The following is a 27,033-nucleotide window of genomic DNA, read 5'->3' on the forward strand; positions in this document are numbered from 1 at the left end:
ACTTTAATTCTCAGAAAGCAGTTTTGCTATCAGACATACGCTCATATAATGTTCCTAGCATTAAGTTTACAAGTAAGCGTATAGTGTGCACCTGTGCATTGTAGATGCCAGGGGGACACGCAGAAGCGAAGCAGCATATTGGTATTCACCACTACACAGGTAAGAACTAGAAGAAGCTTTACTACAGCACTGTTTTTTATTGTACCCCGACCCTTTTTGCTTTAATAGTAAATACTATTTTGATTAGTAAGCACCTTTTGATACAGCGCTGTATTCTGTATTCTGCTCTACTCAGGATCATTTGGTTTAAGAGTAAATATTATTGTGATGAGCCAAACACCTTTTTGTTGGTAGTATTGAAACCTTTAGTACATGTGTCAGTATTTATATGATTTTGGATGATCACATTGGCTAACGATGGAAATTTGTATATATTGATTGATTTTAATATGTTGCTACCATATTGGACTGTTCTTTTTATAGTTTGTATCACACTTGAGAAAGGGCAGATGCCCGAAACGCGTCGTGTTTAATAAACTGTTCAAGATCATACGTTGGTGTGCGTGCTTACTCCCTACTCCTCCACTCCTGTCGGGCTTGCCTGAGGAATCACCTATCACAGAGTACTGCATGTCCGACTCTGTGTCCGGATTATAAAACCCGGTTTCGCGGCGGAGAGCGCAGAACGCTCACCGCCGGACAGCTTTCTCACCCATTCAAATGAATGGGTGAGAAAATCTCCTGCAGGTTTCCGTCTCCTGCTCTGTTTTAGGCAGGAAACGGAAACCTCAAGTACGGAGTGCCGGCGCAGATGTGAACGAGCCCTAAGTGTTAAAAGCAAAACTGTCTTAGACGCCTATACCAACCAGTGCAGCTTCTTGTATGCTGCTTTGAAGAAAGGAAGAAAAAAAAAAAAGCGCTGGATTGTAATTAGGTAGTAAGGCTGTTTTGCTTTTAGACACTTTAATAAGTGCACATGAATGTGGTCTTTGGGAATCTAGTGATTTGTGATACTTAATACAGGTATATGTAAATGGCGATAATAAAATTTATATATATATATATATATATATATATATATATATGTATAGTGTTTCCCCAAAAATAGAATGTACCCCGAAAGTAAGGCATGGCAGACATTTTGCTGCCTTGCCTAATATAAGGCGCTCCCCCAAAAGTAAGACGTAGTGAATAGAAATGATGGAAGTAGCCGGCAAGCAGGGGGTTAATCAGCGTGCTGGGCGCTTCCATTCATTTCTATGGGAGCGTGTGTGGGCACCGACAGGAGGCATTAGCGCTGTTTGTCTGCTGACACCAGCAGACACCAGGCGGCTAACACCCGGCAGGGAGTCGGGCGGTCTGCTGGTGTCAGCAGACATCCAGCGCTAATGCCTCCGGTCGGTGCCCACACCGACCGTGGGCATTAACCCTTCTGGCGCCGGTGATCGCCAGCACCTGGAGCATGCTCCAGGGCCGATGTCAAGTTGGCATGACAGCCGGAAGCCTTGTAAAGGCTCCCCGGCCTGTCTGCAGTGCTTTTCTTTTGCAGGCTGCTCTACGCAGCCTGCAAAAGAAATGACGATTTTTTTGCAATGCAAAGGTCTGATCACTAATGCAAAAAAATCGTCATTTCTTTCGAAGGCAGGTTACCCGTCTGTAATGTATTACAGGGGGTTAATAAATGCAAAAAAGAAAAAAAAAATTATATATATATTTATAAAAATAAAAGTATTAAAAATTCAAATCAACCCATTTCCCTAGAACACATATAAAAGTATGTAACTACTGTGAAACATACCGTACATGTTAGGTATCCGTGTCCAAAATCGCCTGCTCTACAAATCTATAAAAATATTTTTATACTGTACAGTATTTAATAAATGTTAATTTTTATGTTTAGCAATATATGTGAATTCTTCTTTGAAAAAAAAAAATAAGACATGGCGCATCTTTGGGAGAAAAAATTAATATAAGACACCGTCTTATTTTCAGAGAAGCAGGGTATATATATCTTTTGCAACCCCATAATGAATAGCTGCTGCAACTTCTATTTTAACCAAACTTATCCCTGTAAATGGTATCCAATATATTCTGTGAAACAGTTATAAGTTAAGGGTTACAATCATAGAAATGACTGTGCAGAAATTTATAGTCAGACATAATATTTGCCCTCTAGAAAAACCCCAGTAACATTGTGGTTTTGATCTCATTAAATTCTAAATATTACACCCTACTTCCCAGAAACGTGCCCTATGACCATGCAAGAATGCTAGTCAGTCACTAGACCTATGATGCCGTAAAAATAAAAAGAATGTAAATCTATATAGCTGGACGACATTTCACGTAAAAAAAAAAATAAGCGCTACAGTCATGGCCAAAAGTTTTGAGAATGATATAAATATTAATTTTTACAAAGTCTACTGCTTCAGTTTTTCTAATGGCAATTTGCATATACTCCAGAATGTTATAAAGAGTGATCAGCTTAACAGCAATTACTTGCAAAGTCAATATTTGCCTTGAAAATGAACTTTATCCCCCAAAACACATTTCAACATCATTGCAGCCCTGCCTTAAAAGGACCAGCTAACATTGTTTCAGTGATTGCTCCATTAACACAGGTGTGGGTGTTGATGAGGACAGGGCTGGAGATCAATCTGTTATGGTTAAGAATGACACCACTGGACACTTTAAAAGGAGGCTGGTGCTTGGCATCATTGTTTCTATTCTGTTATCCATGGTTATCTCTAAAGAAACATGTGCAGTCATCATTGCACTGCACAAAAATGGCCTAACAGGGAAGAGTATCGCAGCTAGAAAGATTGCACCTCAGTCAACAATCTATTGCATCATCAAGAACTTCAAGGAGAGAGGTTCCATTGTTGGCAAAAAGGCTCCAGGGCACCCAAGAAAGACCAACAAGCACCAGGACCGTCTCTTAAAAGTGTTTCAGCTGCGGGATCGGGCTACCAGCAGTGCAGAGCTTGCTGAGGAATGGCAGCAGGCAGGTGTGAGTGCATCTGCACTCACTGTGAGGTGGAGACTCTTGGAGCAAGGCCTGGTCTCAAGGAGGGCAGCAAAGAAGCCACTTCTCTCCAGAAAAAACATCAGGGACAGACTGATATTCTGCAAAAGGTACAGGGAGTGGACTGCTGAGGACTGGGGTAAAGTCATTTTCTCTGATGAATCCCCTTTTTGATTGTTTGGGACATCTGGAAAACAGCTTATTTGGAGAAGATGAGGTGAGCGCTACACCACCAGTCTTGTCTCATGCCAACTGTAAAGCATCCTGAAACCATTCATGTGTGGGGTTGCTTCTCAGCCAAGGGAATCGGCTCTCACAGTCTTGCCTAAAAACACAGCCATGAATAAAGAATGGTACCAGAATGTCCTCCAAGATCAACTTCTCCCAACCGGCCAAGAGCAGTTTGGCAATCAACAATGCCTTTTCCAGCATGATGGAGCACCTTGCCATAAAGCAAAGGTGATAACTAAATGGCTCAGGGAACAAAACAGAGATTTTGGGTCCATGGCCTGGAAACTCCCCAGATCTTAATCCCATTGAGAACTTGTGGTCAATCATCAAGAGACGGGTGGACAAACAAAAACCTACAAATTCTGACAAAATGCAAGCATTGATTGTGCAAGAATGGACTGCTATCAGTCAGGATTTGGTCCAGAAGTTGATTGAGAGCATGCCAGGGAGAATTGCAGAGATCCTAAAGAAGGGTCAACACTGCAAATATTGACTTGCTGCATTAACTTATTCTGTCAATATAAGCTTTTGTTACTCATAATGATTGCAATTCTATTTCTGTATGTGATAAAAACATCTGACACACATAAAAACCAGAGGGCAGCAGATCATGTGAAAATATAATGTGTCATTCTCAACTTTTGGCCATGACTGTACATCAGGAAGGGTGAATCAAATGCAACAAGAAATGTAATAACTGCACTGAATGTTACAGATGCCAGGTGAATGACTATCCATACTATGGGCTAGTTTAGCTCTTCACTCTGGTTAAAGCTACATCTGTAAAACAGTGAGAGAACAGTATTTACCAGTCCAACAATGTAATGGGGAGAGGGATTCCTGGAATAATAGTTATTTATGCTGCTATGAGTCCCTATAGGGCAGTGAAATACTGCTTTGTAACTAATCACTACAGGACAGTATGTAGAGGAAAAGCAGGGACCCCTAGCAGCATGGAGAACTAAGACTCAGGAACCCACTCCCATCACTGATCAGGGCAGTAAATGTGGCTCAAATGCATAGGGTTTAAAAGGAAGAAACTTGTTTGTGAAAGTAGCCTAACAGTGACTCTCTTCTTGAACAAATGCTTAACGGAAATGTTGGCAATTCCCCTGGAAATGGAGCACAACTATTTATTGCTGCAGACACTCCAGGTCCTTAAACCACCTGGGGCACATGCTGTTTTATATACAGCTAGAAAGCAGACAGTGCACTGAATTCAGGGCACTACCGGCTTTCATGTTCTGTACCCCCGGGTAAGGAGCTATCGGTGTGGGTACCGTAGCTCTTCACAGTCAGAAGGGAGTTTCTAACAGTCAGGAACGCCCTTCCTCACAGTAGCACTTATTGTACTCGTCCATAGACTAGTACTAGGGGGAGCGTTCCTCACCGCTATCGCTGGGGAGCAAGAAACGTCCCCTCTGTACAGCACAATAGACGCTACTGTGAGGAAGGGGCACAAAACATGAAAGCTGAGTGCACTGAATTCAGCGCACTGTCCGCTTTCTAGCAGTGTCTTACACCGCATGTGCCCCAGGAGGTGAGAGGTCCTATTTAAAGGTCAAATGAGAGCAAAGCTAACCAAGATACTCTGGCACTCCCATTGAAATGAATGGAGCAGTCAGACTCCACCAATCTGCACGTTACAGGATAGGAGATAACTTTCTTAGATGAGAAACACCCTTTAAAATCTAAAACACTGTATATTTACAATGGCTGTTTGAAGGGGCTCTATCAGCAAAATTATGCTAATAGAGCCCCACATATGCGTAAATAGCCTTTAAAAAGGCTATTCAGGCACCGTAAAATGTTATATTAAATCCTGGTCCAGTTTTTAAATAAAAGCATTAAAACATATGCAAATCTTACCAAACAAGCCCCATGGGACACGGAACCAGAGGGCGTTACTACAAGAAGACAGGAGAGGCAGGCATGCCTGAAGCTGACGTCACATAGTGGTTTTATTTAAAAACGGGACCGGGATTTAATATAACATTTACGTTGCCTGAATAGCCTTTTAAAGGCTATTCACACATATGTGGGGTTCTATTAGCATAATTTTGCTGATAGAGCCCCTTTAAGTCCCATTCTATATAAAAAAAAAAAAAAAAAAAAAAAAACCCCACAGAATGAAATATTCCCTTTGAGAGTAGATAAAGGCAGAGTCTCCCCCCCCCCTTTCACCCCACGCTGATTCAAATGCAGTAAACATAACCAACTCATATCTACCAGCAAGTGGAATTTGAGTCAACAAAGTTTAATGGAGTCAGACTCCGCAGAAAACTATCGGGTTTCTGCCATATGTTCTACAGTCAAGATGCTCAGATTCTTCTGGCACGCAAGCATGCCTTTTTGTCCAAAGTGGTCCATATGGATACTTTGATTCTGAATAAACATTACTCCAAATCTTACAGGTACACTAGTTCGTGATGAAATTAAAGTATTGTAAGTGTGCGTCCACAGTTTATCATTTCAAATTTTCGTAGCTCTATGTATTGCATATAACCCTTTCCCAACATCCGTTTTGGTGCTAATATGGATCTGTAACACCATTTTAACAAAAGTACCATGATTGTTCTCATCTCTAGATCAGGGATTGCGAGACTTGTGCCTCTTGCTGTGAATGTGAGAAGGTAGAAAAGTTTAAAAAAAAAAAAAAAAATTGTACCAAGTCAAACTGTTTCAGTTCTTTAGCAGAATATATTCTAGAATGATTGTCTTAAGTTACAGGTGTACATTCAAGTAATAAAAAGCTGTATTACAATGCACATAGAAAATACTATAACAAGAATTTTAACATAAAAAGCATACATAACTCAATTTTATTTCACATAAGCTCCAGTTTATCTAAATCACACTTACACCACCCAATATCTTATTGTTCTGTAATGTCAGTTACACAAATGAGGAAGTATGAAGGGAATCAGATTTAAGGTTTTAGAGTTTGGAAAATGAAGAGTTGGGTAGTAGTTGTAACAGTTTTGTAGGCAGTTAGTGTTTATCCCATCACCACTTCCACATGAAAATTCTGCATAAAGGAGAGATCCAACAAGGACATGTAAACTGAAGACATACAGAAGCATATGACAACCAATTGGAAAGGACTTCATTCGTGGCAAGACCGAGTTAGCCATACAATTTATAAATTTATTCTCTAGGTTTATATAGGCAACCTCCTCCACCCTCCAAAAATAAAAAAAAAAAAGGTACATTGTCATCACCAGCATGGTATTAAATATAAATAAAGCATGCAAGTAGAAAAAAAATCTTAAAACATACAATAAGTGCAGTTCTCATTGAAGTGCCGTTATTTAAGAATATAAAAAGGTGAAATGTATGGTGTCAAAATACTGCATAAACAAAAGTGAATACTAAGAAAAGCCCATCCTAAAACGTTGCTGGCGTAGGACAAGTGTAAATAGCCAATGTTGTGTCATTGCTTAGAATCTGCTGAACACTAGTGAGAAGAAATGGTCATCCAGTTATCAAAATCTTTTTTAATCCCTAAAAAGGCAAGTCACCATAAACACTTCCAGGACCTTGGCTGCCCACCACAGTGTTACCAAAAATAAAATATATTTGACATTAATATTGTATCAAGCCACTGTATGCAGGACTTAGTTGAAATACTGATGCAAAGTTGTAACATTCTCACATTTCCTAAAGCAGACTTAACTTTGTTGGTAGCCCCATAAAGAACTTTAACTCTTGTTGTTCCAGAATGAGCAAGAAAAGGCATGGTATTTGATGTAAAAACAAAAAACCCTCATGTTGCCTCCATAATATTGTGAAAAATACATATGTTAAAGCTTTGGTTTTATGGTCCCATGTCAAAACACATTCATTTTCAGTGGTTTTATTTTCTGGGACTATTGCACTGAAAGCTGAAAGATCATCAGTGTCAGAACATAAACAGTTCATCTCCATCTGAAGGGCTCAACTCCATTCTGTCCCAAGTAGAAGGGGAGAAGCATTCTTCAGGCTGGATATCAGTCTCTGTCACACCGATGTCAAGAACCTGAGGATTGGTCCTGGACTCTGCAAGCCTTTGGGTCAAAAAAAAACAAAAAAAGACCGAATCACAAATTCAAGTCTTAATTGAGAAGCTACTAAATTCATGTCCAAGAAATTGAATACTTAACTATATAAACTCCCCACAAGTGTATGCAAAAGGCTGACCTAGGATTTGGTCGAGCTTTACTCACAAACCACCCCAACAAAACAAAACCCGCTAAAGTGTAATATTACAAAAGAGGTCAGATGAAAATATAACTATTAAAGACAGACCCATTTATAATTATATATTACACACACTTTAGTTATGGCTTCCATTTTTAACAGAATAGGTAATGGGTTCTCGTATAAAAACAGGCCGTGTCAGTGTTCAAGTTGCCACAGACTATTCTATTCTAATGCTAATTCAGGTGTAATGGAGCATAACAATGATGTAAGCAAGTACTTTGCTTCCAGTGTTAAAATGAAGTTTTCAACATTAACCTTGGATACAAAAGTTTCCATTGCAGTTAAAATGGAAAGGAGCCTCAGCCAATAGGCTACCCTATTAAGTAAACTACTTAGCAGTTTTTCTTTAAATATATTAATGTTAACATGGAACTCCTGTCTTGGTACCATTATATGCAGTTACAAAGCTGACAGTGTACTGAATTTAGGGACCCGTCAGAAGGGCTGTCATTGCTGGGTGGTAAGGAATGCCCCCTCTGAATTCAGTGTACTGGTAGCTTTCTAGCAGGATATACCACCGCTGGTACCAGAAGACATGAAAGGTCCTCTTAAAGATGAATGCCCTTCTGACACTGAAGAGCTACAGTAATGGCACCAATAGCTCTTCAGCGGGGGCACAGAACGGGAAAGCCGATCGTGCGCTGAATTCAGTGCACTGTCGGTTTTCTAGCGGTGCATCACACTGCATGTGCCAGAGGACATGAAAGGAACTCTTTAACCCCTTCCCGACATGCGCCGTAATAGTACGGCGCGTGTCGGGTCTGTAACTATGGCGACCACCCGGGAGCCGGGCGGCCGCCATAGCCACCGGGTGTCTACTGCTTTAAGCAGTAGACAACCGGCTCTAATGCCTCCGATCGGTCCCCGGACCGATCGGAGGCATTAACCCCTCCGGCGCTGCTGTCAAAGGCGCCATCTTCCCGGCGGCGCATGGGCGCCGCCATTTTGGCAGGGATCGCCGGCTCCTGGAGCATGCTCCAGGGCCGACCCCCCGTTGCCATGACAGCCGGGAGCCTTGTTAAGGGCTCCCAGCCAGTCTGCAAATTCTCTCTTTTGCAGGCTGGTGTATACAGCCTGCAAAAGAGATGATTTTTTGCAATGCATTGCAATGCATTAGCATTGTAATGCATTGCATTAGTGATCAGACCCCCTGGGGTTCAACACCCCTAGGGGGTCTAATAAATGCAAAAAAAAAAGTAAAAAAATAAAATATAAAAAGTATTAAAAGTTCAAATCACCCCCTTTCCCTAGAACAAATATAAAAGTAGTTAAAAACTGTGAAACATATACATGTTAGGTATCCCCGCGTCCGAAATCGCCCGCTCTACAAATCTATAAAAATATTTTTCCTGTTCGGTAAACGCCGTAGCAGGAAAAATTGTCAGAAGTGCCAAACCGCTGTTTTTTCACTGTTTTAATTCTGATAAAAATTTGAATAAAAAGTGATCAAAGCAATAACATTTCCCGAAAATGGTAGAACTAAAAAGTACACCCGGCCCCGCAAAAAAAGACGCCCTATGCATCCCCGTACACTTATGTATAAAAAAAAGTTACGGCCGTCGGAATATGGCGATTATTAGAAAAAAAATTTTTTTAACACCGTTTTGGAATTTTTTTTAGGGGTCAAAATGTAAATAAAACCATATAAATTTGGTATCCCTGGAACCGTACCGAAACACAGAATACAGTGGACAGGTCATTTTGGCTGCACAGTGAACGCCGTAAAACCAAAGCCCGTAAGAAAGTCGCAGAAATGCATTTTTTCTTCAAATCCACCCCATTCTGATTTTTTTTCCTGCTTCCCAGTACATTATACAGAATAATTAATGGTGGCATCATGAAGAAAAAAATTGTCCCGCAAAAATTAAGACCTCATATGACTCTGGGAGCGGAGAAATAAAAAAGTTATGGGGTTTAGAAGGAGGGGAGTCAAAAACGAAAATCAAAAAATTCCATCGGCGGGAAGGGGTTAAGGCCATTACTTCTAACAAATGGCCCTAAATGAGACTACTTCATGTCAAAGCAGAAGTGGCATTAAGTCATTTTATAAGAATAAACTGCATATTACCTTGAAAATGCTTCATCAAGACCATCATCAAGTTCCTACACAAAAAAAAAAAAAAAAAAAGTTCCACTGAGTTTAATTGGATTCTACTAGATTATAGCACCAATATATTCAGCAGCACTTTTACAGACATTGTGAGACCTATACGAGACAGTGACAATCTACATTTCCCCTTCCGTAGGCTTTTTGGGGTGTGGAAGGAAAACCACATAAACATGGGGAGAACATACAAATTCCTTGAAGATGTTATCCTTTGTCAAACCAGGAAGGCTGCAGCGCTTAGCCACTGAGCCACCATGCTGTGGGATAAGTGAAATGACTGCCATCTCCTATACTGTAGAATATGGGGGCATGCAGAAGGATAGGCTGCATGAGAAACCAGAAAGTGGTTTGAGTAGTGAGAAATTAAGCTCACAGTAGGATTCTGAGGCAAAGCCCTCAAAAACCACCTCCCATTAATTTTAACGGGAGTCAGTACATAAATTGACAGGGCTGTAAATCTAATCAGACAACCTCTCCATCTGTGGGACAGAGCTGCAAAGAGTCAGCTGAGGTGGGGAGAAAGTATAAGATAGTATTGATAAGGAGTACTGAGTGCAAGGCCATGATAGTCCCATGTATCTTTGTTCTCATCAGTAAGTCACAAGACACTTGAAGCTTAAGGACAAAACCCAGTTAGCAGTTCAGACTACAAGATTAAGCACAGTTCATACATACTGTTTTATATCAACATGCCCTGGCAGGTTCCACATTCTACTTGCAGCTATACAAGTGTGTTTTTTGGCTTTTTGCCCATGTTTTTTGTGCTAATGCTAGCACATTGTTATAAGGTTTACAATCTGTGTACAGTCTACTCTGTGCTACCCACTGCAGAGCAATTTGCTATCTTTACAACTGATCCAGGAGGTCACAGTAATGCTCAGGTTAAAAGGTAATGTAGTGCCAATTTGTTAAAATTAGATTTTCAAATATTACTGTCAGATTTTATACTATGATTGCAGATTAATTTTCTGTACATTACGGAGGATGCCATCTTGCCTGATCACCTCCACTGCTAGAAAATTTAGATTAAGAGTCCTACTTGGGAAAGTTTATAATATCTGTTAGATCTGAGGAATATGCTGATACTATATAAACAAGCAAAAGAAAATATGCTTTATAGAATAGTCAGAGCAGACTCACTGAGGTCTATGGAGAATTTCCTAGACATGCTTTGTCTAGGGAGGAGCAGAAAAGCTGTGACTAAGGGCATAGTTCTAGGGGTAGCAGTTGCCACTGGGCTTTGGACCCTGAGGGAGCCCCCCTAATGTCCTTTTGACATAGATAACATAGGTAAGAAGTCCCATCCCAGGCGGTAATGGTCCATTAGCTTCAAGTTACTCCTCGGGCTGTAACCTTTATTGTCAATAGTGGATACAATGATTGTCAGTGGTGTGAACTATAGGGGTGTTTTATTCTATAATCCTTTCTAAACTGTGAGGCTGTTGATGGTAAAGCTGCAAGGAAAACTGACACGAGTTAGTCCGTTGGGCTAAGGGCTAGTTCACACGTGAGTATAAGGGGAGGTTTTTGACAGCGGATTTCGCGTCCAAAACCTCCCCTTATAACGGTGGTCTATGGAGACCGCCGGGCTTCTGTTCTCCGCTAGCGGCGAGCTGCTGCTAGCGGAGAAAAGAAAGGACATGTCCTTTCTTCAGGCGGAAGCCGCGCAGGCTCAGCCGCGCGGCTTCCGCCCCCAGCTGCTCCCTCCTATGTCGGCTCATTCATTTGAGCCGACAGCAGAGGGTTAAGCCGCGACAGCGATGGTCGCGGCGGGCGGGTTTTGACGAGAGAGACGCGGCTCGCCGCGTCTCTCACTGTGTCAAAACCCGCGCGGGCAGTTCACGTGTGAACTAGCCCTAAGTAATCACAATGAAAAATGCAGGATAATGGAAATCAAAATTACGTGTTTTTTTTTGTTAAAAAGTTAAGTTATGATATATAGATACACACTTATGTCTATAATTCAGGCCTAAACCTCCTAGGCCTGTACCACATAAGAATGTAATGCTATGCATGTAGTGAAGACACTGGTTGCCCTGGCACTTCAGAGTCCAGTGTGTTGTAATCAGACCAGCGCAGTAGATTTGGCACTATGTACTGCAGTCGAGACAGAAGACAAGTGCCACAGAGAGATGTCCATTAACTAGTAGGGGATAAGCTGGGCAGCAGTGAGCCAAGCAATTTAAAGCGTCTCCACAAGGCACAATGCTGCTTATTTGCATAAGGATAGAAAGGCAGATTTGTTTACTAGAATGGAGCAGCAGGCCTGAATAGGTCATTGCAAACTGTGCCAACATCTCTACAAGGTACTGTGATTTGTTTCCCCGATTTCCTGCTAACAGGCTTAGTTTAAGAGAAGAGCATGTTCAACTTACCCATACCACGTTATTCTCATTGTGGGCACTTTGTTCAAACACACCCTCTAAATGATTATCACTGGCATTTAATGCATCCAATGTTTTCGATGCCTCCTCCAAATCTAACAGATTACCTGTAGCTAAATGGAATCAACAAACCTGAATTAGAAAGATTTGAACCCCTCAATAGAAACAGACATTAGATGCAGTCTAGGAGCCAAACACACGTACGACACCCCCCCCCCACCCCCGAAAGGAAAACCACATGCATTGGCAAGCAGTGTGCAAAGAAAGCACAAGGACCCTATAGACTATAATGGGGTCCATGTCCTCTCCAAACAAAACATGCAGATAGAAAAGTACTTTGTTATCTACTTTCATGTCTGCATGATTCGTGTGGGCAGCACACAGACCCCATTATAGTCTATGGAGTGCATGTGCTTTCACTGCATGCCGCTTGCCAATGCGTTTGGCATTTCATTTTTGAAGGTGGGGGGGGGGAGGAACCCCAATGCGGTCTCCTCATATGGATTACCAAATGCAGATGTGAACCAGGTGTAAGTCCCCTGATACTTCTGTGATGACACTAGTTATACTGTTATGACTTTGGATCTGTGTATCTTATACATACAAAAGCCTCCAGGTTATAGTTTTGCAATCCTATATAACAAAGGCTGCTAAATGGAATGTAAGAAAAGGGTTTTGGCAAGACTTAGGTCATCAATATGTGATTGATGGAGGTCCAAAACCTAGGATCAGCTGTCAGAGCCTAGATTTTGCCATGTACTGGTGGCATTAAAATCAGTCACATGGCACAGGAGATGAATGTTCCATTCATGTGGGTGGATTGAGGGGTACCCCAAATTTAGTGTCTAATAAGACTGAGAAAAGCAGACACCATTGTACATCTCACTTAAACTAGAGATCAGGGGCTGCAGTCTGTCCTGCATTTCATTTTTCACAAGTAAAGCAAAGTGACTAAGATTCAGTGAAGAGTATAGACATGCTAACAGCAGCACTTACATCATTACCATTTCCCTCCCATTAGTCATGGAGTAAAAGCTACATGTAATGTCGTTCATATTCGTTTTTCCATGCACTCATTATGCTGCCAGGGTCAGCAAGATCTAGTTCTTTCAACGCAACCTTTTACAGGCAGTTTTATGACGTGCATTCAAAATACAGGAAAAGAAATAGTCTCCAATCTTTTGACACCAATAATGTCTCTTGGAGAAGTTTATTCTGGTGGTCTTCAAATGCCAGTGAACTAAAATGCAAAGCAGAAGAGGACTTGATTTTGTTTTAACAGACATGTGCTGTATTTATGAATCCCTCTATACACTGTTATTTTTTGTCACAGCCATGTGAATATAGGCTCGTATACCACCATAAACATTTACATGTTGGCTTGAATGCAGTCATCCACATTAAAATCCCTTAATGAAGTCAAACATCCCCAAAAACTTTCAGTATAAGTAACGTCATGGAGTAACCATTAAATTAAGACCACATACTCACCTCCTTTAAGGCTAGTAATACTTGATGACCCTTCTGACTGAGAACTACTTGTCCCTTCACCATCAGAGCCAGCCTTTTCCCTCTTCTCTTTTCCTGGAGTAAAACAAAAATAGAGTACAAATTCATTCAAAAGCAAGTTTGCCAGGCATCCTGATTACTACAAGTGTAGCATCTAAAGCCCTCAGGCTCATATAGGAAGCTGCACACTTGGGGGTGAACTTCTATTGTATGGTTTAGCCAAGTCTAGCAGAGAAGGCACTGCCTTTCCAGGCTTTAGATCCCTACACAGAACAGGCCAATGACTGATTTCATAAGAGGCATATGGACCTTGATATGCCACATGATAAAGTAGTTCCCTTCCTCACACCTGTCAGATGTTAAAAATTATATGGTCAGTATGAAGAGTAGGGTGGCACTACTGAATATATGCATAATAATGGGGTAACCTTCATGCAGTGTTCTCCTAATTACATCCTGGAGAATAGATTTGCATATTTTTTACCCAGAATCCCTAGCAGAGCAAGAATGACTTTTAAGTCTCTTTACTGCCTATGTAGGCAGACACTCTCCCTGATGTGTGCAGTTAATAGGTGGAGCTCACAGTAAGTGAAAAGTCCAAATGCAGTCCAAAAACAGGAAAAAAAACTGGCCACTCACCATTGGAAGTCTGCGATAAAAAAAATCCAATCTTTATTTTAAGAATCCATGTTAAAATACATACGGGAGGAGGCACACCTGAAGAGGAAGAGCGACAGCTGTTTCGTGCTGGTAGTACTTCGCAGAGCTTGAGAAAGTACTACCAGTATGAAACAGCTGTCACTCTTCCTCTTCAGGCGTGCCTCCTCCTGTATACATTTTAAAATGGGTTCTTAAAATAAAGATTGGATTTTTATCGCAGACTTCCAATGGTGAGTGCCCAGTTTTTTTGGACTGCATTTGTTAAAAATTATAAGTTCCCTTAAAAAGCAAGGCAGCAGTATAATTCTGAAAGCTCATTTGACATTTCTCAAGTCTGACTAGTGTTAGACTACCTCAATCCAATGTGCCCCACAGTCACTGCTACAGGCACTACATCTTATAAGTGACATGCTCTATATTAGATCTGCAGTATGCACAGCTGTTACTAGATAGTTGCATCAAGCAGAGGGGGAAGTGTAAAAGAGGGTTCTGAGAGTACAATTCACATGATGCAGTTTTCAAAATGGGAATGGATTAGCCTAAACTTTGCAGCAAAAACACAGCTTTTTACAATACTTGTAAAACGCCACGGTTTGACTGTGGCAGAAACTTTGCATCATGGAGCTCCAGCCCCAAATACAAATCTTATTTTCATCAGAACTGTAAAGTCAAAGATAGTTATGAATGCTGATATATTCCATGCAATAGTTGGCTGGAAGGATGGGGAACTCACACTGACTATAAGTCATCTGTTTGGACCTACACCTGCACTTATTACCCGTTTGGGCATGCTCCATCATTCCTGCTTTTTGGGGGCAGAAACCTAGCAGACCCCATTATGGTCTTTGGGTTTTCACTCTAAACGGATTGGGTTTCCATTTTTTGGGTCTCCATGCAAATCCAAAGAATGGAAACCAGAATGCAGGTGTGCACCTAGTGTCAGAGCTGCTCTATTTTTCCTTAAAGAAACTGAAGATTGCCCATAGGCTTGAATAAAGGCAAGATAAAAATAAAAATTGTCCAGCCATACTTCAAACTCATGTAGGATTTTTCTGCCTCTATTAGGCTGTGTGAGCAGAACATTCTGATCATCTGCACAGAGTTCTCAGCAGCTTTTTGTTCAGGTAGAAAGGTAGTTTGGGGGAAGGGGGAGGGGTGGGTGTGTGTGTGTGGGGGACAATTGAAATTTCTTATACATTTCATATTCTTACCATCTCTGGAAACTTGCCAAAATTCAAATGCCACCTTGAAAGCTTGTGCGACTGTTAAAGTAACTGCCTGTGCCTATTAAACAAAGTTTATATACACCTCATTAGGTTAACATAAAGTAGTCATGTGATGCAGTATAAAAAGTTGTCATTACATGCTGGACCACTATCGTGTCAAATCATGGAATTTTCTATTTATTTAAAATTTAATTTTCTCTTGACAGCTATGACCAGGACATTACAAATCAGCCACCAAGAGTCTTAGATATTTAGTCTTCATCCCTTTACATATTTGTGGGGCGGTTAGATCTACCTCTACCACCAATTACAGCAGAACATAATTATGTATACTTCAGATATAAAAGGTGCTACATTTTTTGAAATTTTTTAACCCTTTAAGGACAGGGTACTTTTTACTTTCATGTGCAGCAACTTTCATATTTTCCTTCCCAGACTTTCAAAATTCATAACTTATTTTTAGGTTGACATAGCTATGCGAGGACTTGCATGATGAGTTGTATTTTCATTTGGCACCATTTTGGGGCACATTTAAAGGTTTTAATTTGCTTTTAGCAACTTTTGGGGGGGTCCATGTGAAAAAAATCATTTTTTGTCATTATGTTTTTAAGGCATTCACTGGAAAGTAAGTGACAGGGCAACTTTGTCTGGTGGGTCATTACAATTACAGAAATACCATATTTAAGTTCTCAAAGAAGATTGTTAATATGGAAAAATGAAACTGTCAGATAAGAAATAGTCTACTTAAGTGTCACTGTTATCCTGCGTGGATAACAAGTCTTATAAGGTATTCAACCACTGAATACCCGCTGTAAGCCGATGGCTGGTCAGGTAATGGAGGGGGTGTACATCTCACCCAGACTACTCCAGGTGGGCGAGATGAGAAAACTCCAGGAAAGTTTGTTCTCAGCAGACAACTTTTGTCTGCTGAGCATTTTGGTAAATGCTCAGTACTGGGCTGGATTTTTAGGAATGACAGGTAGGACCTTTCATTCCACCCTCCTCCAGTCCACACTTTGGGAATGTCCAGCAGCAACTCGGCTGCAGAGTCTCCTCGTCAAGGAGGCTTAAGAAGCCAGCTCCAGCAGCAACACTTTGGCAGAGCTTGGCTGGAGAGCCAAAGAGGTCACATTTTTGGAGCTGTGTCCTGAATGATTCTACTGGCTTTTGGATTTCTGTTATTCTAGGTGAGGTAACCTATTCTATGTTTAGTTACAGCCTAGCCGGGCAGGTATTTATTTTTGTATTGTTCCCTTTTGTTGCTGCACTGTATTTAAGTGAAAATAAACTACCTTTGTTTTGGACTAAAAGAAACTGGACTTGTGAGTCTATGCCACACCACCTAGCAACCCCAAACCCTGACACCGCGCAAGTCCCAAAAGTCCCAAGTGACTGCGCATCACTACTCCTTTCACATTTATGGGATCAACATTTCACTAAGCATTGTATTCCCTCTGAAGTCCATGGAGGCTGGTTTCAGGCAGAATTTGAAGCCAAGTTTGAGACTGAATGTCTCAAATTCAGCACCATATTCTGTGGTTTAAATATACCCTTTTCTCATTACTAAGTTAACCCCTTCCCGCCAATGGCATTTTTTGATTTTCGTTTTTGACTCCCCTCCTTCTAAACCCCATAACTTTTTTATTTCTCCGCTCCCAGAGCCATATGAGGTCTTAATTTTTGCGTGACAAATTTTTCTTCATGATGCCACCATTAATTATTCTATATAATGTACTGGGAAGCAGGAAAAAAAATTCAGAATGGGGTGGATTTGAAAAAAAAAAAAAAAAAAAAATTTCTGCGACTTTCTTACGGGCTTTGGTTTTACGGCGTTCACTGTGCAGCCAAAATGACATGTCCCCTGTATTCTGTGTTTCGGTACGGTTCCAGGGATACCAAATTTATATGGTTTTATTTACATTTTGACCCCTAAAACAAAATTCCAAAACAAACTGTTAAATTTTTTTTCTAAAAGTCGCCATATTCCGACGGCCATAACTTTTTTATACGTCAGTGTACGGGGATGCATAGGGCGTCTTTTTTTTGCGGGGCCGGGTATACTTTTTAGTTCTACCATTTTCGGGAAATGTTATTGCTTTGATCACTTTTTATTCAAATTTTTATCAGAATCAAAACAGTGAAAAAACGGCGGTTTGGCACTTTCGACTTTTTCCCGCTACAGCATTTACCGAACAGGAAAAATATTTTTATAGATTTGTAGAGCAGGCGATTTCAGACACGGGGATACCTAACATGTATGTGTTTCAGTTTTTAACTACTTTTATATGTGTTCTAGGGAACTTTTAATACTTTTTTTTTTTTTTTTGCATTTATTAGACCCCCTAGGGGTGTTGAACCCCATGGGGTCTGATCACTAATGCAATGCATTACAATGCTAATGCATTGCAAAAAATCATCCTCTCTTTTGCAGGCTGCATAGACCAGCCTGCAAAAGAGGATTTGCAGACAAGCCTGGGAGCCTAATACAGGCTCCCGGCTGTCATGGCAACGGGACGTCAGCCCTGGAGCATGCTCCAGGAGCTGGCGATCCCGGGCAAAATGGCGGCGCCCATGCGCCGCCGGGGAAAATGGCGCCTCTGGCGCCTTTGACCGTGGCGCCGGAGGGGTTAATGCCTCCGATCGGAGGCATGAGAGCTGGTTGTCTACTGCTTAAAGCAGTAGACACCCGGCGGCTATGGCGGCCGCCCGGCTCCCGGGCGGTCGCCATAGTTACAGACCCGACATGCGCCGTACTATTACGGCGCATGTCGGGAAGGGGTTACGGGATCTTACTTTTTGCCATGGGTAACCCATGAAGCCTTAAGGAGTTTTATATACAGTCGCAAGACAAACTCATGTGTGTGTTTTTAAGTGTAGTATATTTGACAAGGTTACCATTTTCCTCTTTGTACAGAGAAACGCGTGGCATTCCAAGGTTTCATTCTGCTGGCTCTGAGCAATATAGGCAAAAACTTTGTCATGTAACTTATCAGCTGTACAATAGGATATTCTATAAGGAGGGATACAATAAAATGCAATTAGAACACCACACATTTATAAACAGACATATCAAACATTGTGGGGAACTATTGCAAAGGCTAGCTATCGGTGCAAGACTATCATATTGGACAACACTGGGTCATGTAGAAGTTAACAAGTTATCCAAGCAAACGTTTGTGAATTCTGTTGCTGCATAGCTACTGTTGAGTTGTCCTCTGGTTGTTCAATAAACCACAAGTCACATTTACACATGACAGTACGACAGTAAAGCTGAGCTTAACAAAAACTACAGCCAGCTGTCATATTGAAGTCATGTGCAGCTGCAAATGTCAAGTTGCAAGACCAATGTTAGCATGTAGTCCTACATAAAAGGGAAGTCTTCTGCATATGGACTTACCTATAAATTGACACGTTTTCAATCAACTTGTTGGTGATGCTGTCATAAAGGATTATGCCTCTGGGAGTCACTTTTAAAAGCACCTTCTGTAGTTTCTTTCCACTTGCTTTGGCCTTAAGATGTTGAGAAAAGAATTAGATTACCGTATATACCGTATTTTCCAGACTAAGGCGCACATAAAATCATACGATTTCCTCAGAAATCGTAAGTGCGCCTTATATTTATAATTATTTTAATGGTAGAATCGTTTGAAGCGGCAGGCAGACTTTGCCGGCGGCTGTCGCTTCCATACATTGCAATGGGAGCGCGCTATTCAAATAGTATTTGTTCATCTCTAACTTCAATTGCAACTTCTTACAATTGAAGTTAGAGATGCGCGAATACTATTTGAATAGTGCGCTCCCATTGCAATGTATGGAAGCGACAGCCGCCAGCAAAGTCTGCCTGCTGCTGCAAACGATTCTACCATTAAAATAAGTTCTTTCCTCAGACCACGTCGGAATAGCCTTAAAGGCTATTCGTCTCCTACCTGTTACCATAGCCAGCCGCCGCCTTCTTCCCGAGCTGCATCCACCCCTTCTGTGTTGTCTTCTATGGGCCTCATGGATGACGCATGCGCAGTCGGCTCTGGCTGCGAGAGCCTGTTAGAGCCGACTGCGCATGTGTCATCCATGAGGCCCAAAGAAGACAACACAGAAGGGGCGGACGCAGCTCAGGAAGAAGGCGGCGCTGGTAAAGGTAGGAGATGAATAGCCTTTAAGGCTATTCCGACGTGGTCAAGAAGAGAACTTTTTAATGGTAGAATCCCTTTAACTCATCGCATGCCGAGTGCTTCCATCCATTTCAATGGAAGCGTGCCATTGAAATGAATAGAAGCGGCTGGCACGCGGGGGGTTAAGCGGCCGCCGGCAAAGTCGGCGTGCCGCCGCTTTCCATCACATATAAGGCGCACCGGACAGCGCTGCGCCTTATAGTCCGGTGCGCCTTATATATGGACCTAGGCAGGACTATAAGGCACTCATGGGCAATGCGCCTTATAGTCCGGTGCACCTTATAGTCCGCAAAATACAGTAAACAGCAAGGATTTTCATGTAAATCACATTTTTTACACCATGATCATTACAATATATTCTAGTGGTCACAGGTCTTTCAGACAAATTGCCTCAACGTCTTGCAATTTCCTTCTTGAAAGTCACTTCCCCATGCTTGCATGCAAGAAAGTTACCAATGAAGACGTCATTTTAAAAATCAGCAGCATTTGGGATAAGGGTAGGTTTCATGCAAGCATTTGCACAACGGTTGGGGGCTTTTTTTTTGGGGGGGGGGGGGGGGGGGGGGGGTTGGATCCCCAAGTGGACACAAAGAACAGAAAGTCAAACACTAGTGGGAACCTATTGTGAGTTGCATTTAATTGGCTAGAGACAGATGCAGGAACAATTTCTTTGCAAGCTGCCACAGTTTAACAGTTGCACCAATTTGGGGAACCTGTGATTGTTAGCATTTGTCCTTGCGGCTGTATTTGAGTCCACATGCAAGCAAGAGTCTGAGTTACAGTTTTAATACCTAATCCACTAGAAGTCTCAGGTCCACTAGTTTTCTGGTTTGTTTTTATTTGAAAGAGGACCTGTCACCATCTAACATTTCTAGGCCTTAGTTTCAGATTAGGTACCACTCTACCAATTTCCAGCACAGTTGAAGTTCTCTCTAGCGCTCACCATTCCTGATCAACAAGGACAGGTAGCGTAGGTGCCCAATGTGCCATTTATACCCGGTTCTGTCAGAAGGGTGGAGCCAGCCTGGGGAGAGGAGCAGATTTGGAGCTCCAGTCAGACAGCTAGTGTCAGAGCTCAGAATCACACCCCTTGACTGCTCCTGTCTGACACCACCCTCCTAACAGTACTAAAACTAACTGTATTGATTGCTCAGGAACCGTTGGGGCTAGAGAAAAAATTCCAACTGTGCCAGAATCCATGAAGCAGCCCCTATTACCGTATATACTCAAGTATAAGCCGACTTTTTCAGCATATTTTTCATGCTGAAAAGCCCTCCTCGGCTTATACACGAGTCAGTCCACGAAGCACAGAAAACTGGAAGGACCTGGAAAGGGGAGGTCCTTTAGTGCTACTGCTCCATGATTGGCTTGTCTGAGGTCACATGACTGATGTCAAAGGTCCTGTAGCCACTGGTATGTAACATCTGCAGATAAGGTTGAGTCTAAATCCTAGTAGCTCCGCCCACACCAGGGTCCGATCACATGGTCATGATGTCATCAGATGTCCTTTAGCACACTAGGATTTAGCATCTACCCTGCAGATGAGTGGCCAGGATTCATTGTGTCTTATGGAAGATGTCTGTTGTATGGTGGAGAGGAAGCGACAGTAAAGTGAAACACAGGTACCTTCCTTTATTTACTCTGCCTATTAATGTCAGGCATTTGGGGTTATTAATTTAGCTTCAGTAACTCCATGTGCCTCACATTAATAACAGTTAACCCCATCATATCCCTCATATTAACCCGTGTTCCCAATATAATGGTTACTAATATGAGAGACATGAGGGTACTGATGAAGGACCTTAATTATGAAGATACCGAGTTATTACCTCCATATGTCCCACATATCAGTAATTCTTATGTGAGGCACACAGGGGGTTAATGTGAGGGACATGATGAGGTTAACTGTTATTACTATGATCCCCATGGAGTTACTAAGCTGTAATGCTCATGACCAGACTTTATCTGCAATGGTGGATCCCCCCTCCCCCCAGCTTATACGCGAGTCAATAAGTTTTCCCAGTTTTTTGTGGTAAAATTAGGGGTCTCTGCTTATATTCGGGTCGGCTTATACTCAAGTATATACGGCATTTAAAGAGCTACACTTGTTGTAAGTGGTAAGAGAGCCTCTTTGAATTTGCTGTGTGAAATTCTGGACTCTGCTCAGGTGGCTAAACAAGTCCCAAAGCTTTTGGACACTTGTTTGCTGACAGAGTGCAGAGACTGCTGCAAACCGTGCTTACAGGCCCAACTGGGCAATGCATTTCATAATTAGCTATGCATTTCTGGCATACAATACATATACCAGGAACTCTCAATATGAAAGGCTTTGCAAGTAAACCCCTTTAATTTTTATTACACTTTTGAGTAATTGATATTTCACCATTTATAAAATTTTGGGATGCCAATATTGAATTCTAAGAGTGATAATGCCCTACCTTTCCAGACATTAATGTCTATGGCCCAATAATGGCCAGTTTCTTAAGTCACTATTAAGCTTGTGGGGGGAAACAAACAAAAAAACAAACCCCAAACGACATGTAAACTACTTTATCACCCTACTGGTAATATACTTATGCCCGAGTTATGCACTGTACACAAAAATAGGAGAATGACATTTCCTGTAGCTGCATGGATAAAATTACTCCTTGCTGTAAAAGTCAAGGTTCTCCCTTTTCCTTGCCAAACAATGGAAATTTGGAAGCATTACACACATACTGTTGCTACAATCCTCTTCACCGCAGCTGCAGATAATTCTTCCCCTTTCGGTTGTTCAACCAAGGTCATGCCCAAATACTTCAGATGAAACAGCATTCCTTCTAACAGAGTTTCCCTGGTATCCGTCCAGTTTTCTGGAAGCTCTAGAAATAAAACAAGTTCATAAAGTGCGTTTTTACTTTCCATGAACGCAAGTGACCTTGAGTAAAAACCATCCCTATACTTAGAAACCATGCACGGGGTGGGGTTGGGGTTTAGAAGACACATGTTTAATCATTCTACATAGTTTATGGCAGGACAGTGGAGCTGGAACTAGAGACTGGTAGGAGAAGATTTACCAATTCTATTTATATTACTCAATTATATTATAATTATTGTATAATTAGATATAAGTGGCTGAAAAAAAAAAAAAAAAGTTTTAAGCTGGCAATACACATTAGATTTTACACTGCAGAAGTGCCTGATTTTGATCTAGTCACAAACCTACGAAAATCTGGGTATAAGTGTACCCCCTAACACAGCCACAAGTGCCCATTTCCTATTTTAGGCACTGCATGACTTTCACTCCCCCCCCCCCCCCCTTTTTTTTTTTTTTTTTTTTTTTTTAAGTTTTATACTACATTCCATCCACACATTTTTAACAAGGTTTCCCACACAACATGGGCCCTTAGGCTGTAAGAAAATTGGAAGTAGTTAAAAGCTGATTAAAAGACAGTCGAACCAACTCTTAGAAGAACAAGTCTCACTAAAAGTTACACACCAGGTAACCTTATCCAGCAAGATACAACAGTAAAACACACACGATCAGCATAACTCGCCACATTACAGAGGAAAAACCTGACATGAAACTGCGGCCAACAGCTACAGCCAGATAGAAGCCGCATTCACATTCACAATGCTGCTGCCCATCCCACACACTTGTTTTGGTTGTGGGATTACCGCTGCACAATAGATGGGAATGTATGGGAGTTGGCAATTTAAGGGGTACCCGAGCTTTCATGAAAAGTTAAAATATGTGCAGGGTCTTGCTTCGCAGTCCGTTCTAGGACATTATAAGCCTTCACACATTTCCTACTATGAAATTTTTTGCTTCTATGGGTGAACTTGTTTACATTTGTCTCACCCCGGGAGCTTGTGCAATCTGTCCCCTCCCCTATCCATTACTGAAAATATTCTGGCAGGAGTAATTTACAACTGCAGTCAAATTCCTGAGAAAAGCCCAAGCGACCATAATATAGGAGGAGATCTGCTGGCTGTTATTGAACGTCACACGAATGTCATCCGTGTGCTTCCTCAGCCCCATTCATTCAACAGATAGGGATCGTGGAAACAACTGCAAAACTGGACAGGAATAGGACCTGTCCAGAGTTTCACAGCGCAGACACCTGTAATACATGGTTGTGTGCGTGGGCTGACAAGTGAATGGGTCAGTGTTCGGGGGTGGCTGAGCACTGAAGAAGCATATCCTGAATCCAGGTACTGGTTGGCATTTGGTGAAACTGAGTAAATTCCAGTGCTCTGCAAAATTGAAGAGGGGTCAGCCCAATGTCATGAACCCCACTTAAAGGAAAAAAAAAAAAAAAAAGTCTGTAGATCAGACAAGAAATAGGACTTGGAAGTCAAGAAACAAAAAAACAAAAACAAAAAAAGACTGGGTCAGTCTGAGAGCAGGGACCCCATCTTAACTCCTGGATTGAGGGAGAGGGGGCATAAAATGGGTAAACTGCATAGAATCTAGGGTGCCAGAGGAGATAGATCAGGAGTGCAGAGTTAATCCCTGAAGGAAGTCCAACTACTGTGTGAGCAAGTGTGAGGCTGGAAGCCTGAGAGCAATGTGTGAGGATTTAAAGGGGCTGGGGTATATGCCAGCAGACTTCCGAAAGTAAGTGGATTGCAATTTAGAACATTTTAAAAAAGGTCAAGAAAAGAGGTCAAGGAGTAAAAAAAAAATAAATAAATTTGCTAATCGGTCATGGCAATGTTACCATTTGTCACCAGTCACATGAGCCCAGATCATCACAAACCAACACCAAGATCCCACCAGCTATAATTGGGTCTTCTGACAATTTTTTGAGAGATTTGTAACAAACACCTTAGCCTAAGGTGTAAAGACACAAAGATGGGAAGGTATCTGGTGAACTGGATTTAGGTCCCCAAACTGCCACCACCAACCCAGAATGGCAACAGGTTCACAGTGCTCCAACTTTTGACAGATTCCACAAAAAGAAAAAAAAAAAAAAAAAAAAAAAAACACAAACAAAAAAAAAAACTGCTACTAAAATTGTTCTTAGGACATCCCATTTTCTTGTTTCAAAGTTAGGGGAAAGTACATAGCCACAAGCCTAATAGTTCAGGTATTGTGGGCATGTGAGAAATCAGGTTTTCATAGCCATTTTACACCTGAGGGGTGCCTGTTCTCAGATTCTTCACACATTGCAGGGGACAAAGGACAGAACCTAGATTTTAAAGGTGCAGCCATTATAATGGATTATCAGTCATAATTAGCCCCTCCCCCTTATTTACAAACAGTAATTAGGTCATTGCCATTGCATAGCCTTTTTCCACTGCTGGGTGAATATAGGGTTAGTCACGCTAGACTGGTGACTTGACCAGAGGCATCAATGCCAATCATAACAGGGCTGCCACTTATAACACTGGGTCATCCCAAATGGCAGCTGGGCTTCAGAGCCAGGCGTAAGTGATCTATCTGTACGCCACAAGTCTACATAGGACTGCCATTATGGCGTGACCACAGGTCATCTGAAGCAGACATGTGAGGGATTCCTATCTATCTGTAGGGCAATGGTCAGCCATGTTCTAAACTGCCCAGCTGTATAGACCTAAACACAAGATAGTCCAGAATAGAGTTGCCAGACGGTATGTAGGTAGTTATAGGTAGTCACCTCAGCTCTGCTGCTAGCCCGCAGATACTCCGTATAATAAGCTTATACTGGGCTGCGCCTCCATTCCCGTCCTGTCAGCAGCCCTCCTCCCATGTTACAGCGCGCCAGCACAGAGCACAACTAGACAAGTGAGTACACGTACAGGACGGGAGGCAGAAGTGTACGTTATATATAGACGATCCCCCCATATATATACTCGCTCCCCCGCACTTACTCTTATGCCGCCCGCCTCCCCATGTCTGCTTGGCAAGGCTGGGACTCCTGATGATCGCCCTTCCCGCAGACTTCAGCGCGTCCATCCCACTGAGGTGAGGAGCAGCCCCGACCGACCACTCGCAAACTTCACAACTTCTAGAAAACTTTTCGCCTTCTTCTTTCCCCCTCCCTCCCTGGAGTCGATGAATGATCACGTCGTAGAGGGAGGTGATATTTATGTAAATATGGTCACCTGACCTCGGTCGGACACACCCCTTCTTAATAGTTCACTGTTTTCGGGATTAGGGCTGGCGCATTTACTGACACCTGTAGCTGCAGTGCGGGGCTAGTACAGGCAGGGGGCGCCCATCTGAGTATAACAGGTATAAAGGGACACTCTACGGCCAGTTACTTAGGGAAGTCCAACTTCTAATGTACGTACATAGTATTATACTTGGCTATCTCTATAATCCTAGCCTATACTTTACATTATTACTTGCCACCTCTAATGTCTGATTATTGAATATTGGTATTAATATTATAATACAGATTGGATTTGTGACTTTCTAAACACTAGTTGCTACAAAAATGTTGGCCCATGGCACCCTTAACCCCTTCGTGCCAAAGGCATTTTTCGATTTTCCTTTATGACCCCCCCCCCCCCCCACAACTTTTTTATTTTTCTGCTCTCGGAGCCATATGAGGTCCTAATGTTTGTGGGACAAATTGTTCTTCATAATGGTACCAGTTGTTATTCTGTACCATGACTCCAAGGATACCAAATTTAGGGTGCATTCACACTGAGTAAACGCTAGCTTATTCTGAATGTAAAACACGTTCAGAATAAGCGGCGTCTAAAGCAGCTCCATTCATTTCTATGGGAGCGGGGATACGAGCGCTCCCCATAGAAATGAATGGGCTGCTTCTTTCACTCCGTGCAGTCCCATTGAAGTGAATGGGGAGTGCCGGCGTATACGGCAAGCTCTGCTCATGCCGGAGCGTACACGCCGGCACTCCCCATTCACTTCAATGGGACTGCACGGAGTGAAAGAAGCAGACCATTCATTTCTATGGGGAGCGCTCGTATCCCCGCTCCCATAGAAATGAATGGAGCTGCTTTAGACGCCGCTTATTCTGAACGTGTTTTACGTTCAGAATAAGCTAGCGTTTACTCAGTGTGAATTCACCCTTATACGGTTTTATTTACACCGGAGGGGTTATTGTCCGCAATCAGTACGGGCATTAGCGATGGATGTCTGTATAGCAGACACCTATGGCGGTCGCCCGACTCCCAAACAGTCGAAATATTTAAATATCCGTCATCCGCTGTAGTAGTATGGTGGATGCCAGGAAGGGGTAAAGCTTCCCTTCACACTTTCTGATAAGAATGCGTTGATTTCAGATGCACTACCTGCCAGAGGATGGATCTAATCTATAACCCGCGCTTCATCATCATTCAGGAATATCCTCAGGGATTATGTACAAAACACAGAACTAGATAAATCCTCTCCCTCTGTGTTGTGCTGTTCCTCTGTTATTCCACCTATTCCTCCTAAATCAACACCTGGATGTTACCATCTCCTTGTCAGGTGGGTGGTCCTTGCATAGTCTGACTGGCAGCACTTATTAGGCTTAGTTGACACGTAAATAACGTGTGGCTTATTTTG

The 27,033-nt window shown here is 42.1% G+C and overlaps 1 protein-coding gene across 1 annotated transcript; it reads right to left on the bottom strand.

Moving 5' to 3' along the window:
- Window positions 1-6,023: 6,023 nt before the first annotated feature.
- LDLRAP1 (low density lipoprotein receptor adaptor protein 1) lies at window positions 6,024-25,547 on the bottom strand. The gene is made up of 9 exons (XM_075264635.1): window positions 25,386-25,547; window positions 22,269-22,411; window positions 18,779-18,891; window positions 18,277-18,391; window positions 15,367-15,439; window positions 13,478-13,570; window positions 11,978-12,099; window positions 9,564-9,598; window positions 6,024-7,299 (listed from the first exon to the last, which is right to left on the bottom strand). The coding sequence occupies exons 1-9, from the start codon at window positions 25,468-25,470 to the stop codon at window positions 7,155-7,157; spliced, it is 924 nt and encodes a 307-aa protein (XP_075120736.1). The 5' UTR covers window positions 25,471-25,547; the 3' UTR covers window positions 6,024-7,154.
- Between the last annotated feature and the right edge of the window lie 1,486 nt (window positions 25,548-27,033).

Source organism: Leptodactylus fuscus, chromosome 2 (assembly GCF_031893055.1).
Source record: "Leptodactylus fuscus isolate aLepFus1 chromosome 2, aLepFus1.hap2, whole genome shotgun sequence".
Taxonomy (NCBI): domain Eukaryota; kingdom Metazoa; phylum Chordata; class Amphibia; order Anura; family Leptodactylidae; genus Leptodactylus; species Leptodactylus fuscus.